This window comes from Acomys russatus, chromosome 21 (assembly GCF_903995435.1).
Source record: "Acomys russatus chromosome 21, mAcoRus1.1, whole genome shotgun sequence".
NCBI classification, from domain to species: Eukaryota; Metazoa; Chordata; class Mammalia; order Rodentia; family Muridae; genus Acomys; species Acomys russatus.
This window is the reverse complement of record NC_067157.1, coordinates 56,800,682-56,814,796: the sequence shown is the minus strand read 5'-3', so window position 1 is coordinate 56,814,796 and position 14,115 is coordinate 56,800,682. Positions and strand designations below refer to the sequence as shown.

Below are 14,115 nucleotides of genomic sequence, written 5' to 3'. Positions count from 1 at the left end.
GTAGCCTTGGCTGGTCTGGAGCTTGATATATAGACCAGGCTGGCCTCAAACTGATAGAGATCCCCCTGCCTCTGCCTCCCAAAGCTGGCACTAATGGTGTGCACTGCCATACCTGGCTGTGTTGACTTAAAGTCACCTTCTTGCTGCCATAGATGCCAGAGTGCTGGGATTTAGAGGTGTGTACCATTACACACAGCACCCTTTGTGTTTTTAGGGAATATGTTTAAATATTTCCTAAATATAGCTCAATGCTATAGTGTTCTGTGTGTTTTTTAGCTTTCAGAATTCCATGTCATATAATTGAAAACTTATTATTCTTAAATTTGCCATCATTTAACTATCATTCAGACTTCTGTGGCTGTAGTTCTATGCCATTGTCTGTCTTTGGGAGAAGACTGGTTATACCTGGTGGTAGATAGTCAGGGGAGGTAAGCCCCTCTTAGAATAATTCTTCTGGACCAGGCGTAGTGAAGCATGCCTTTAACCCCAGCACTCAGGAGGCAGAGGCAGTGGATCTCTGTAAGATTGAGGCCAGCCAGAGTGAGTCTAGGAGTACCAAGATAACACAGAGAAACCTTGTCTTGAAAAACTAAAATAAATAAATAAAAATATAATAATAATAATGTTATTGTTGTTGTTATTCAGGCTTTGTTACAGACGTCACAGTCTGTGCATGATAAAGTAGGTATCAAGACAACCATACAGTGCAGATCGGTGGAGAGTGATGGGAGAGTGGAGAGAGTGATGGAGAGAGATGGAATAGTAGAGAGAGTGATAGAGAGATGGAAGAGTGGAGAGAGAGTGATGGAGAGAGATGGAATAGTGGAGAGAGAGTGATGGAGAGAGATGGAAGAGTGGAGAGAGGGTGATGGAGAGATGGAAGAGTGGAGAGAGAGTGATGGAGAGAGATGGAATAGTGGAGAGTGATGGAGAGAGATGGAAGAGTGGAGAGAGTGATGGAGAGAGGTGGAATAGTAGAGAGAGTGATAGAGAGATGGAAGAGTGGAGAGAGAGTGATGGAGAGAGATGGAAGAGTGGAGAGAGAGTGATGGAGAGAGATGGAATAGTGGAGAGAGAGTGATGGAGAGAGATGGAAGAGTAGAGAGAGAGTGATGGAGAGAGATGGAATAGTGGAGAGAGAGTGATGGAGAGAGATGGAATAGTGGAGAGAGAGTGATGGAGAGAGATGGAATAGTGGAGAGAGAGTGATGGAGAGAGATGGAAGAGTAGAGAGAGAGTGATGGGAGAGAGATGGAATAGTGGAGAGAGAGTGATGGAGAGATGGAATAGTGGAGAGAAAGTGATGGAGAGAGATGGAAGAGTGGAGAGAGAGTGATGGAGAGAGATGGAAGAGTGGAGAGACAGTGATGGAGAGAGGTGGAATAGTAGAGAGAGTGATAGAGAGATGGAAGAGTGGAGAGAGAGTGATGGAGAGAGATGGAAGAGTGGAGAGAGAGTGATGGAGAGAGATGGAATAGTGGAGAGAGAGTGATGGAGAGAGATGGAAGAGTAGAGAGAGAGTGATGGAGAGAGATGGAATAGTGGAGAGAGAGTGATGGAGAGATGGAATAGTGGAGAGAAAGTGATGGAGAGAGATGGAAGAGTGGAGAGAGAGTGATGGAGAGAGATGGAATTGTGGAGAGAGAGTGATGGAGAGATGGAAGAGTGGAGAGAGTGATGGGAGAGAGATGGAAACAGATGCAGAAAGAAGAGAAAAGAAACAAATTATTATGGAGCAGCAGAGTTGAAAATGAAGCAACATCTAATAAAAAGACAGGTTGGAAAAGAAATCACTAGGTTAAACAAGAAATAAGTAGTTATCCTTACGAAGGTCTGGAGATAAGGGAAAAATGAAGGTGTAATGTCTGTTTAAATACACGAATGAAGACAAAAGCTGTGAGCACCTTACGTAGGTAACATGCAGCTTGACTGCAGGAAAACTAGTTGCTCAGCACAGAATCCCAAAGATTCTTTGGACCAACAGTGCCTAATCTATGGAGACTACAACCCACGTTACCTTTGCCGTCTTTGCCATGCTGGCTGAGTAAACTTTAGCCTACATATTCCAGGCATGCGCCTCAACTGACATGTAAGCATGCTAGGTTACCTTTCAACGAGTTCTCCTATCATGCCAAGTGCTGTCCCAAATTATTCATGTGTAGCCCTTTCTCCCACTTCCTGTGGTATTTTAATATAGTCATGACTTTACCCAAAGCAAAGTCTAGAAATATATTTCATAGTCTGTATTCATCACAGTCACTGTGACAGCTGCAGTCCCGTGAAGGCCATTTAACCCTGGTCACTTTAGATGGACATAGTTTTAGATGGAAGGAAATGATCTACTCTTTTATATTACTTCAAAAGTATTTTCAAACAATCTTAGTTTTTTAGTGTATGAGACGCTGACTATAGATTTCCAAGTTCATATATATAGGCTAAAAAATATTTTCTCACATGGGCTCAGCAGTTAAAAGCAGGTATTCCTGCAGAGGACCTGAGTTCAGTTCTCAGCACCCGTCGTGGGTGGCCCACAACCACTTGTATGGGATGTCTTCTTTTGAACTCTAAAGACACCTATACTTAGACCTATAGACACCTATACTTAGACCTATAGACACCTATACTTAGACCTATAGATACCCATCCACATACACATGACCTTTAAACACGTCTTTTAAGCCAGGCACAGTGATGCATTTAATCCCAGCATAAGGAGGCAGGTTTCTGTGAGTGGGTATCAGCCTGGTCTACATAGTGAGTTCCAGACTAGCCAGCATGCCATAGTGAGACACTATCTCAAAAACAAAATCAAGCTGCACTGTGGTGGTAGAACATGCCTTTAATCCCAGCACTTGGGAGGCAGAGGCCGGTGGATCTCTGAGTCTGAGGCCAGCCTTGTCTATAGAGTGAGTTCCAGGGTAGCCAGGGGTTACACAGAGAAACCCTGTCTCTTGAAAAACAAAAACAAACAAAAAACTTTTCAAAAGTATCCTTGCCTTAGAAAAAGTGTCCAGTTTAAGTTGTGTTTTACTAATAGTGCACTTAATGAAAACTTGGGGGGGGGACATTTTAGTAGATTTAAACATATTGTGGCCAATAGTTATAACAAGGTTTAAATTATCTAAGAATAGATGATGAAAGACATCGGTATCATTTTCAGTTCTCTAACTGGGTAATCAGAGATTACTGACTTGTGATGTGGAAATCAGTAAGGAGCTTGAGCACAGCCAGACCCTTCTTAGTTCTGGGCTAACTGGTGGGAACTGGTTTACACTTGTGTGAAACCATGGAGCTGTAACTCGTTAACTTGAAGACACAAACATGAGGGTTCGTTTCCACATGTTGTGTCCTTGAAGGTGTTGAAATGCAGCTGCTGATAGCTGCACTCTAACTTTTGCCCTCCTTTTTTTCTCATTTATTGCAGCACTTCTGGGGCCCAGTTGCCAACTGGGGTCTCCCCATTGCTGCCATCAATGACATGAAGAAATCTCCAGAGATCATCAGTGGGCGGATGACTTTCGGTAAGAGCACACTGAGGAGAGGAGGGCACTACACACGTGTCGCTCCGTGTACATCTCACCACATGCTGTGCGTGCTATTAGGAAGTCACGTGAGGACTATAAGGACGAGCTAGACATCTTTAATCCAGCACTCAGGGAGGCAGAAGCAGGCAGGTCTCTGTGAGCTCTGGTCTACAAAGAGAGTCCAGGACAGTCAAGGCTGCCCAGAGAAAGCCTGTCTTGGAAAAAAAAGGTGTGTGTGTGTGTGTCTGTGTGTGTGCGCGCGCGCCTGCATTAAAGAGTACTACTAGGTCTGAAATAGTAATTTGAAGATTTTGGGAAATCTGAAAATCATTTGCTTCAGATTTAGTATGTTCAGTTCAAGTATGAGGGGTTGTTTTGTTTTGTTGAGTCAGGTTCCTGGCTGTCCTAGTAGAACTCACTCTGAAGACCAGGTTGGCCTTGAACTCAGAGATCCACCTGCATCGGCCTCCCAAGTTCTGGAATTCAAGTCATGTGTCACCACTGCCTGGCTCAAGTGTGTGCTGTTTCAATTATCCTCATAGCCAACTAACTTTATTATAAACTTGATCAGACAAGGGGTCCTAAGTCCACTTGAAACCCCAGTATGTGAGCATACAAATGAAGGAAAAGGTTTAAGTGGCAATTCTTTCAAATGGTTGATATAAAAAGCTCTCACACACAGCAAAAGGGTGGAGAACTCATTTGCAATTAGCCCTGCTGGTAGGTATGTGCTAATGTTTAGGTAATAAACCACAGCCTTAGAGGCTCACAAGTGGTAGCTGGGGCGCAGGGGTGGAAGAGGCTCTTCTCAGTACTGCATTGGGTGTATTGACTTTTGTTTCCTTCAGCCTCGTATCCAGTTCTTTGTTTTTGTGTTTTGCAGCCCTCTGTTGCTACTCTTTGACATTCATGAGATTTGCCTACAAGGTGCAGCCTCGAAACTGGCTTCTGTTTGCATGCCATGTAACAAACGAAGTAGCACAGCTCATTCAGGGAGGCCGGCTTATCAACTATGAGTAAGCAAATTTCAATATATTGTTTTGGGGAGCTAGTAAGAAACTTGATTTTAAAAACAGGTAAACCGCCAGGCGTGGTGGCATACGTATACGCGTGTAATCCCAGGACTTGGGAGGCAGAGGCAGGTGGATCTCTGTGAGTTCAAGGCCAGCCTGGTCTACAAAGCGTGTCCAGGACAGCCAAGGCTACACAGAGAAACCCTGTCTCGAAAAACCAAAAAATAAAATAAAACAAAACAGGTAAACATTAACATAAAGTATGCTGTGCCATTGTTACTGAGGCTGACAGAGGAATTTGTTTCTCATTAAAATTGTTTCCAGGATGAGTAAGCGGGCAACTGCATAGCCGTGCAAGGACCAGCTCTTGAAAGGGCCAGTGCCCCAGCCACCGCTGCCGAGCCACAGATCACATCAGCATGAACAGTCTTGCTGAGGGGAAAACACGGATGCTATGTCTAATAACCATGCCAACATTATAGAGTAGTGGGAGTCCCTAACCCAACTCTCGGCTGCCTTATTAATGCTAAAACTTATTTGTTTTCATCGAGAGTAGTTCGAAGTATGCACCTAATGTAATAGTTCTGAGTGATGGTTCTCTCTATAGCCATCTGCGGCAATATGTATATTATCTATTGGGATTGAGTATAAATCTAAGGAAACAAAATTTTGTAACTATAAGCACTTAAGTATTCAAAACCCTTAACTTTTTCTTTAGCGACTACAGTACAGTACATCCCTGAGTTGGTCATATGTCTACACGTAATTTCCAGTGGTGACAAGTGCCAGTGTTTTCCATACAGTGTAATTCAGATCTGTAACTTAATGGCAATAAATGATTTAAACATTTGCTATTTGAGTGTGTCTATAACTTGCTGTGTTGGTTAGGAAGCCGGGACTAAGCATCTAGAAGGATACTTTGAGGAGAAATAGGACATCCTGAGCATCGACATGACACGAGGAGCTAAAAGGTGGAGGGCGTTCCTTTGGGAAGTGCTCCAGCCCCAGTCGTTCACAGTGACAGGCCCAAGCCACTGTCCTCTCTGAGGCCTTCCCAGTCTTCTGAAGGAAGTAGACCCCTTTTTTGGTGGTGGTGGCGGCAGGGGTCATGTGAGTGTGCATACACAAATAGGTAAAATAAATGTAGGACATAATAATAAAAGATTTATTTGTAGACAGTGACCACCATATTCCATTATCCTGGGAGCTGCCGAGCTCTGTCTTTGGAGGCCTGTGGAGGGCCCATCACAGCATTTGATATCACAACAGTCTGTAGATCAGAGAGTATGTGGTGTCCAATCTCAAGGTTCAGAATCCAGAGCCAACCTTTTCAGGACAGCTTGTGGTGAGTGTCAAAGAACAGGTAAAGTAAACAACTGCCGTAAGAGGGTGTCGTTAAAGGAAATGGCTACAGAATAAAGCTGCAAACTGAGCTGGGCAGACTTCAAATCTGAGGAAAAGCCCGACAGTGTATAAACAAGCTTAAAATCATAAGTTACATCATCCCATGACGCTGGAATTAGGGGATACAAATATTTTTCATTTCTAATAACAAAATGAGAGTTGTGACCAGCTTCTAAGAGGATATTGACTCCAATTGTTAAAACTCAAGTGCCATGTTGCCCTCACCTCCAGTGGCAATTTTCTTGTGAAGGGTTCTGGGGCAGAGGTGACAATTGTGAAATCTTCCTGTACAACCAAGAATCTGCCGCCCACACAGTGGGAGTCCTGCCCTGTGTGTGTGGAGGGGACACAGGAGGAAACTGGAGAAATCAATGGCCTTTTGTTTCATAATTCTGTGACCTCCGCTGGCTTTTGGGTCACGCTCCTGAGGTTCTTCAGTTGCTTCCTTCTGCATGCCCCCCACACTCAGGGAGCTGCCATTCAGAGGCGTGAGCTGAGTGCAGTGACCATTTTTTACTTTCTATTTCTATCTGAGATTTCTTAGGTATTGTCTAGATCAGTGTGAGGAGTTTACAGACATAATAAGTGGGAATGCAAGTTGGCATGGTGCCTGGGGACACTTTATTGCGTCGGATTAATTAAGACATTTACTAGCCTCAATACAGTCACCTGCTTAGATGATAGAGACGCCCAGACTGCAGCATTACAGGGGCATTACAGGCCTGGTAGCTTAGTTTCCTTGGGGACTGAGACCTACAGACTAGAGGTCTATGGAGAGGAACCATCAAGGTTAGCCTTGATTTCACCTGTTGAGGAGAGGACTCACGGGGTGTCGTAGTTAGGGTGACTCTAGCAGGACTAGCTTGGGTGCTCTCTGACCCTTTCCTTAGGAAACCTAGACAGCTCACAGTCACCTCAGCTCAGTCTGGCCGACACTCCATGGCCTACAGGCAGCAGACTTCGCTGTTCTGTGGTCTCCTGGCAGGGCTGCTTGTTCTCCAGTGCGTTGAGAGAACCGCCCATCTGAGACATGGCTTTCTCCGCCATCACTGGAAATCCTTGCCTAAACCACCACTTCCGCTAGTTCCATTAGAGCAGTGGCTCTCTACTGTGGGCTGCGAGCCCTTGGGGGTCACAGATCCTGTTTTTCACATAGTTACCTAGGATTCATAACAGTAGCAGTAGTGCCTGGATTTCCTGGCTGGCTGGAGTTTAACAAGAATCTGTCCTTCCAGACCATCCCGGGGCACAGAACATCTACTCAGGCTAGGCATGACAGCTGGGACTCTCTGTTCCCTGTCTGTTTACATGGAGTCCTGTACATCAGGCCATGAGCAGACTTACAAGGACCTGGAGAAAAGGAGCACCAGAGACAGAGAGAGGGGAGGGGAGGGGAGAAAAGAAGTTTGGTGGGAAGGAGGCAGGAATAATTAGTTGACTTGATTTTAGTAATCGTTTCTCTGTGTGTGTGTGTGTGTGTGTGTGTGTGTGTGTGTGTGTATGCATGTATGTATATCCTCATATATATGTATATATGGGGCTTTTCTTTTCGTAGTGGTTGGACTTGAGCACATGTCTTCACGCGTTGGCAGACACTCTTCCAGCATCCTCAGCCATGATTGAACCCAGGGCTTTGCTCAGGCTAGTTGGAGCTCTGGCATTGAGCCCACAATCAATTGAACATTTTGAGTTTGCCATAAAACATATAAAGCTTGCAGCTATTGTGGCAAAATTGTGCCACCTTGTGGTATCACAAAATTTGAACTATGAGGTGACCAACAAGAGATCATTGTTTCCTCTGGTAGTTGTGGTAGGGAATATAAAATCTTCAAACACAAGTCTCCTGGAATGCCCTTCCTGTACAGGACAGCCTGGGACAAACCCCTCACCGTGGTAAATCCCAACTCATAGACTAAGGTTGGACAAGCAGTGGACTTTCATTTCTGCTTTCAGCCAGATCTTCAGCAAGTGATTAACAAGCGGGCTCAGGTGTCCTTAATGCTTGTAGGGGTGGGGGCAGGTGGCTCAGAGGTCCTTAATGCTTGTGGGGGGTGGGGCAGGTGTGCCCCTTGACCCTCATCTCCCATTAATGTTTGCAGTGAGACCTGTAGGCAGCAGGAAGGAGGCCTCGTGTCTTGTTCTCGGGCACCTCCCACCCACATCCATGAGGAAAAGTCTCTGCTTACAGAGGGCTGGTTAATCTGAGGGTCTCCTGCTGGGCTTCTGGTCAGCTGTGCACTTCCGGAAAGTTGTTAGCAAAGTCCTTGAGCCATTAGCTTGTTCAAAAGAATAATTCAGGGGGCAAGATAATTTCAGGGAACTGTTGGGATTACAGTCTTTCCCTTGTTTGTTTGCACACTCAAAAAAAAAAAAAGTGTGAGACACCTGTATCACATGAGCTGCTAGAGCACATGAAGGTGAGAGAAAACCGCAACATGAACAAGCCATCTGAAACCCAGAGTCGTGTCCTGCAGGAGTGTGTTCCCTCTCCAGGGAAAAGTGCCAGGCAGGGCCCAGAGCTTTATTTACCTTGCTGCCCAAGCAGAACCCATAGTCCAAAGTTACATTCTAGGAAAGAATACAAAAGCGTGACAGATGGCACTGCGTACAGCGGAAACACCAGGCAGGTCTGGGAAGTTGAGTCCTGTTGAGAGAGAGAATTTTTAATTAGCATTAAAGCAACCAGAACAGCAGAGCTTTCTAACTCATAAGCCCAAATAGTTGAGATGCAGGTCAGCAGGTTTGCTAGCCCAAGGCCCCAGATGATAAGTCACAAAGCTAGGAAACAAAGACCTATTGAGTGTTCCAGGGACCTGCTGGCCATAAAAGATAGGGAGGGTACACAAGGACAAATTCCTGAGAGAAACAGGTACCGGACATGATCGAGTGAGTAATGAGCCAAGACCCCTCATCCGATCTTATGGTGTTTGCTTAATCCCCTTTGAGGCCCGCACACAATGTTCCATGTTTGAGTTTAACCAGATGTGTTGTTAGCTCAGATAAACATCTACCCTCGGGTTCCGAGGAAAACAGGAACTGAGGACTGCTCCCGTGTGACTAAGTCTGACCTTACCCCAGATCTGCCTACGCAATTTGCTGATGTTCAAATGTTTGAAACAACCAATTGTGTGTGGCCGCGCCAAAACTTCCCGCTCCCCCCAACCTTTGACCATATAAACCCCAAACCCCTGGGCCTCTGGGTCGACCCCTCTGTCTCCTGCATGAGATACATGTCGACCCGGAGCTCCACCAATAAACTACCTCATGTGTTTACAGCAAGGGTCGTTTGTGTGTCTTTGGGTGCGCGCCATCCCGAGGCTTGAGTGAGAGTTTCCCTTCGGGGGGTCTTTCAGTGTATCCACTCTGCGGCCTCCCTGCGTAAGGCTGCACAGCTCAGAAAATGGGCCCAATGCATTCAGAAGCTGTAGCGGGTCACCAGGTGCGGAGTCTGGAAAACCCGCACACCACCCTTGGTTTATCCTGGCTTTCATGGTTACCACAAACCACTCCATACTAAGAGAAGTGTGATATCCATGTGCCACTAGGTCAGCTGGTTTCCTTTTAACTTTAAAAACAAGTGTCTGTGTGTGTGTTTGTGTGAGTGTGGGTACACACATGCTACCTTGTATGAGAAGAGTCTCTGTGTTCGCCACTGCCTATGTCACACTGGTGAGCCCTTAGCTTCCAAGGGTTCTCCCGGGTTCTGCCTTCCTTCCTGCCATAGCAGCACTGCTGCTGTGACTTTATGTCAGTTCTGTCCTGAGAGGTAAGGGGTTTTCTCGGTGTGGGAGGCATGGGGAGAGGAAGGGGAAACCAGCAAGGCACAGGCACACCTCTGAACCTTGGCAACGTGTCCTTGCCCTATTCATGTGCTCTTCCGAGCCTACCTCTTGAATAAAAAGGCTTCCCTGCCCTTCTGTCTTTCTTTGAGCTCCCTGGGCCTTCAGCTGGGGTCTTGAGTCCTTTGCTGAGACAGTGGGTCAATAGGACCTGGGGCTGCATTTCTAGCTGGGTCGGGGGTGGCTGGTGGTTGGCTGGCCGTGGTCTGGGACGAGGTGTCGCATATAGAAGCAGGCTTGCTGGCATTCATCTTTCATCAGATCTTCAAAGTCAATCAATAAACTCTTGAAGAGCAATGGCATATTTTTTGTCTCCGAGTCCAGAGCTGAATATGTAATCTCTGAAAGACAAGACCCTGTTATTCATTTTTGTTGTTTGTTTGTTTGTTTGAGCCTGGGTCTCAGGGTAGCTTTGAATTCACTATGTTCAAGGTCCAAGGAATGATGTTAACCTTGCAACCCTCCTGCCTCCGGGCCCTGAGTGCATTCTAGGCAAGCACTCTGTCAACGGAGCTGCACCCTAGCCCCATTCTGTCGTTCTTAATGAGGTCAGATTCAGCTGCCCTGACACACACTGGCTGTGGCCATCTCCCTGGGGATGTACACCAGGGCATTTCAGTTTATCTATGTAACACTGGTCACATTTCCATGAACTGGTTACAATGTGAGTGTGTCCATGGACTGTCAGCCACAAGGCACAGCATGGCTGAAATTGTCATAGCTGCCACCTCTACCTGCCATCAAAAAGGAAAAGGAGCTGGGCGTCGGTGGTGCAGGCCTTTAATCCCGGCACTCAGGAAGGCAAATGGAGGTGGATCTCTGTGAGTTCAAGGCCAGCCTGGTCTACAGAGTGAGTCCAGGACAGCCAAGGCTACACGGAGAAACCCTGCCGAAAGAAAGAAAGAAACAAAGAAAAAGAAGGAAAGAAAAGGAAAAAGCAATTTCTTCATCAAGTCCTTCCTGCTGGCTTCCCACAGTCAGGGTTTGGGGAAGGCACTGTCTCTTCTGGCAGCTTTTGAGGCATGAAAACTGATCTCCCGGGAATCTGCACAGGTCACAGGTAAGCACAGAAAGTGTGTCCTTTTCGGGTTGCTGTGTATCAGCAAAGTACAAGAACTGGGTATTTTCCGTAAGAGCTGATAACACTTGTTCAAGCGCTCATAAGACCCTGGAAGGGAAGGGAAGCTCAAGGTGCTCAGCACCACACACAGCAAACCACCAGGCTTTCGGCATCAGCATGGTGGTCCACAGGCCCTGGGAGTGGAACTAGCATCTACTGTCTTTGAGCCACGACAGAACTCAGTTGTACCTCTTCAGGTCTCCCTGGCTCTCGGAAAACAGACCTCCTGAAAGAGACGAGACCTAGCCCTTTGCCTTACCAAGCCAGAGCCGCTGGCCACATGCCTCCTGTTCCCCTCTCACCCTCGTTCTTGTTTTTATCAGAACACCAAAGGCCCCTTTCTTCACTCACAGCCTCTCGGAAATTCCTTCCCTTCCAGGCCTCTTGCCAACTTGGCCTTCCAAGTCTCTAACACATCATCTGTGTGTGGATGCCACATGCAATGGCAAACATTTCTCAGACACAAACCCCACCCTTTCCCCTGTGCCCTCGTGACCACACCTCCTGCACAGGGCCCAAGTGCCCGATCCCATGTGTACAGCCTGCTGGATTCTCCCTTCTGCCCAAGTTAGCGTCCCAGAATGCACAGCTGCGTCTACCCTAAGCACATGGTTCAGACTCTGAAGAAGGTCTCAAGGGCTCCCTCAGCAGTTTGACTCTTCCCTTAGTGCCAACAAAAGCCCATGTACTTTGTCCTTGAACTCCAGACATGCCTGCTGCTCTCACTTCAGCCTCTTCCGTAGCTGCTCTTTGCTGGAGTGCCCCTCCCCCCTCCCACTCCTGTCCCGAGAACCCGGAGGCTCTGCTGTCCACTCTGTTGTAGTGGGCATGTGCCCTTGGCGGTCCCAAGTGCGAGGGACACACCCATAGGGAACCACTATTTCACATGAACAGCTTTATCTTTTTGAGTAGTTTGAAGCAATACATAGGCAGAGAGCAGGAGGACCCCCACGTCTCTCTCCATCTGACCCCCACAACCTCACTCTAATTCTGATGAGGGTGTTCTACTCTGATGAACCGACTTGCATGTTTCTGCTATGCCCGTTGTCTGTTACAGAAGTCATTTGGTGCTGCACACATGGGCTGGAACAAATGTATATTGCCGTGTGTCTTAGAGTTTTATTGCTGTGACAAGACACCATGACCATGGCAACTCTTTTTTTTCTTTTTTCGAGACAGAGTTTCTCTGTGTAGCCTTGCCTGTCTTGGACTCACTTTGTAGACCAGGCTGGCCTTGAACTCACAGAGATCTGCCTGCCTCTGCCTCCCGAGTGCTGGGATTACAGATGTGTGCCCCCATGCCCAGCAACCATGGCAAGTCTTACAAAGGAAAACACGTGATTGGGCCTGGCTTACAGTTCAGGGGATGCATGGCAGCATGCCGCAGACATGGTGCTGGAGCAGTAGCTCAGAGTTCCACATCTGGATCTGCAGGCCTCAGGAAATGACAGAGACACAGTGGCCAAGCTTCAGTTTCTGACACCTCAAGTCCACCCGCAAGTGGCACACCTTCTCCAACAAGGCCACGCCTCCTAAGAGTGCCAACCCCTATGGGCCAACCACACCAGGTATCCCTCACTGTTCTACTCAGAAGCAGATCCACTGCACCAGGGTCCTCTGTGTCATGTTGACTCATCCACAGATACCCACCCCAATCTTAGAAACCAGTAACTGGTTTTACCTTTTTTGGAATGTCACATGACATCATGCGGTGTGGAGTCTTTCCAGATGGCATTTGTTTGTTTGTTTGTTTGTTTGTTGTGCTATGCATTCAAGGATCCCATATCTTTTCTTTTCATGCCTAGATGGGTCCTTCCTATCTTAAAAAAAAAACAACAAGGACTGGTCTTTTTATGTAGCCCTGGTTTGGACTCACAGATGCCAGTTTCTCTCTCCCCCTCCCTCCTTCTGTCTGTCTGTCTCTCTGTCTCTCTGTCTCTCTCTCTCAAGTGCTGACCAAACCTGGCTTACTAGCTAGGTGCTCTTCTCAGTGCCTCGGAAGGACTTGCTTTCCAGAGGTCAAGCCTATCTCCACTCATACCCTCATTCTGCACGAGGGTTGCCTTGGGTTTGCAAAGTAAGGATTTTGTTGCTACTGGAAAACCCTGTTTTAAAAAAAAAAGGGAAGCAGAATGGAATCTGGAAGTTTTTCTGGTTTTCTGGGCAATTACGCTAAAACAAGAAGAGAACCGGGCGCCCAGATGTTGTAGATGAGCCAGTGGCATGATGAAAAACACCAACATCCGCTCGGCAGTTGGCGAGTGCCAGCTGGTTCTGAGTACTTCCAGACATGGTTCCTGCTGTTTTGCCCTCTACGGTCAAGAAAGTCACCACAAACGCTGAATCAGCGAGGGCTGAGCCCTCGTTGGTTCGTTCTTGGGAGCATTGGTCACATTGCTGTCAGCTGATCATTATGTAAGCTCCCTCGCTCCCTTCATGTTGTACTGCTTTGTTAGGGTTGGATGCACAGCTGCCGCACTCATGCAGACCGAGGCTTCTCTGAGCATCTAAGAGGGCACTTAGGAGCCTAGGCAGGGTAGATGGTCCATGCCCCACCAAATAGTGGAATCACCCCCAACACCACCAAAAAGAGCACACTAATGTGAAAAAAAACTGGGACACAAAATAGGACTTAGAAGGGAAATCTGCTTACAATATAAACTGAAATGAGGCAGTCTCACCCTGCTGATCTCAGCTGGTGTAGTGGGCTTGAGGTACCCTAAGATGTCCACCACCTGAATGACCTGGAAAATGCTACAAAGACTGACTGATTAGGAGCATTTACAAAATGCTTTTTCTTGTTGTTTGTTTTTGTTGTTTTGGGTTTTTTGTTTTGTTTTGTTTTTTGTGTTTTTTTGGGGGGGGGGGAGTGAGACAGGGTCTCTCTGTGTAGCCTTGGCTGTCCTGGACTCACTTTGTAGACCAGGCTGGCCTCGAACTCACAGCGATCCGCCAGCCTCTGTCTCCTGAGTGCTGGGATTAAAGGTTTGTGCCACCACCGCCCAATGTTTTTAATGACAGAAAGGGGAGTCACATATACACCAAATCAGAACATGAAGAGGTTAATTTTCAGGCAAAATTGGGTTACCTAAATGGCTTTCTCACCTCTGTAACATATTCTAGGATCTGGAGCTAGGGGTATAGCCCAGTAGCAGGGCACTTGCTTGGTACATGGAAGGTCCTGAGTTCAATTCCCAGCACCACCATAAAACAAA

The 14,115-nt window shown here is 46.9% G+C and overlaps 1 protein-coding gene across 2 annotated transcripts in view; it reads left to right on the top strand.

The window, feature by feature from the left end:
- The window catches only part of Mpc1 (mitochondrial pyruvate carrier 1), a 363,284-nt gene extending 357,898 nt beyond the window's left edge, over positions 1-5,386 (top strand). Inside the window, exons 2-4 of one of the 2 annotated variants that reach the window (XM_051164211.1) lie at positions 3,424-3,521; positions 4,408-4,540; positions 4,862-5,386. In XM_051164211.1, coding sequence (XP_051020168.1) covers positions 3,479-3,521; positions 4,408-4,540; positions 4,862-4,886 — 201 coding nt within the window. In that variant the 5' untranslated portion in view covers positions 3,424-3,478 and the 3' untranslated portion in view covers positions 4,887-5,386. The remainder of the gene's footprint in view (positions 1-3,423; positions 3,522-4,407; positions 4,541-4,861) is intronic. The other variant, XM_051164212.1, reaches the window with a different exon arrangement.
- Positions 5,387-14,115: the final 8,729 nt, after the last annotated feature.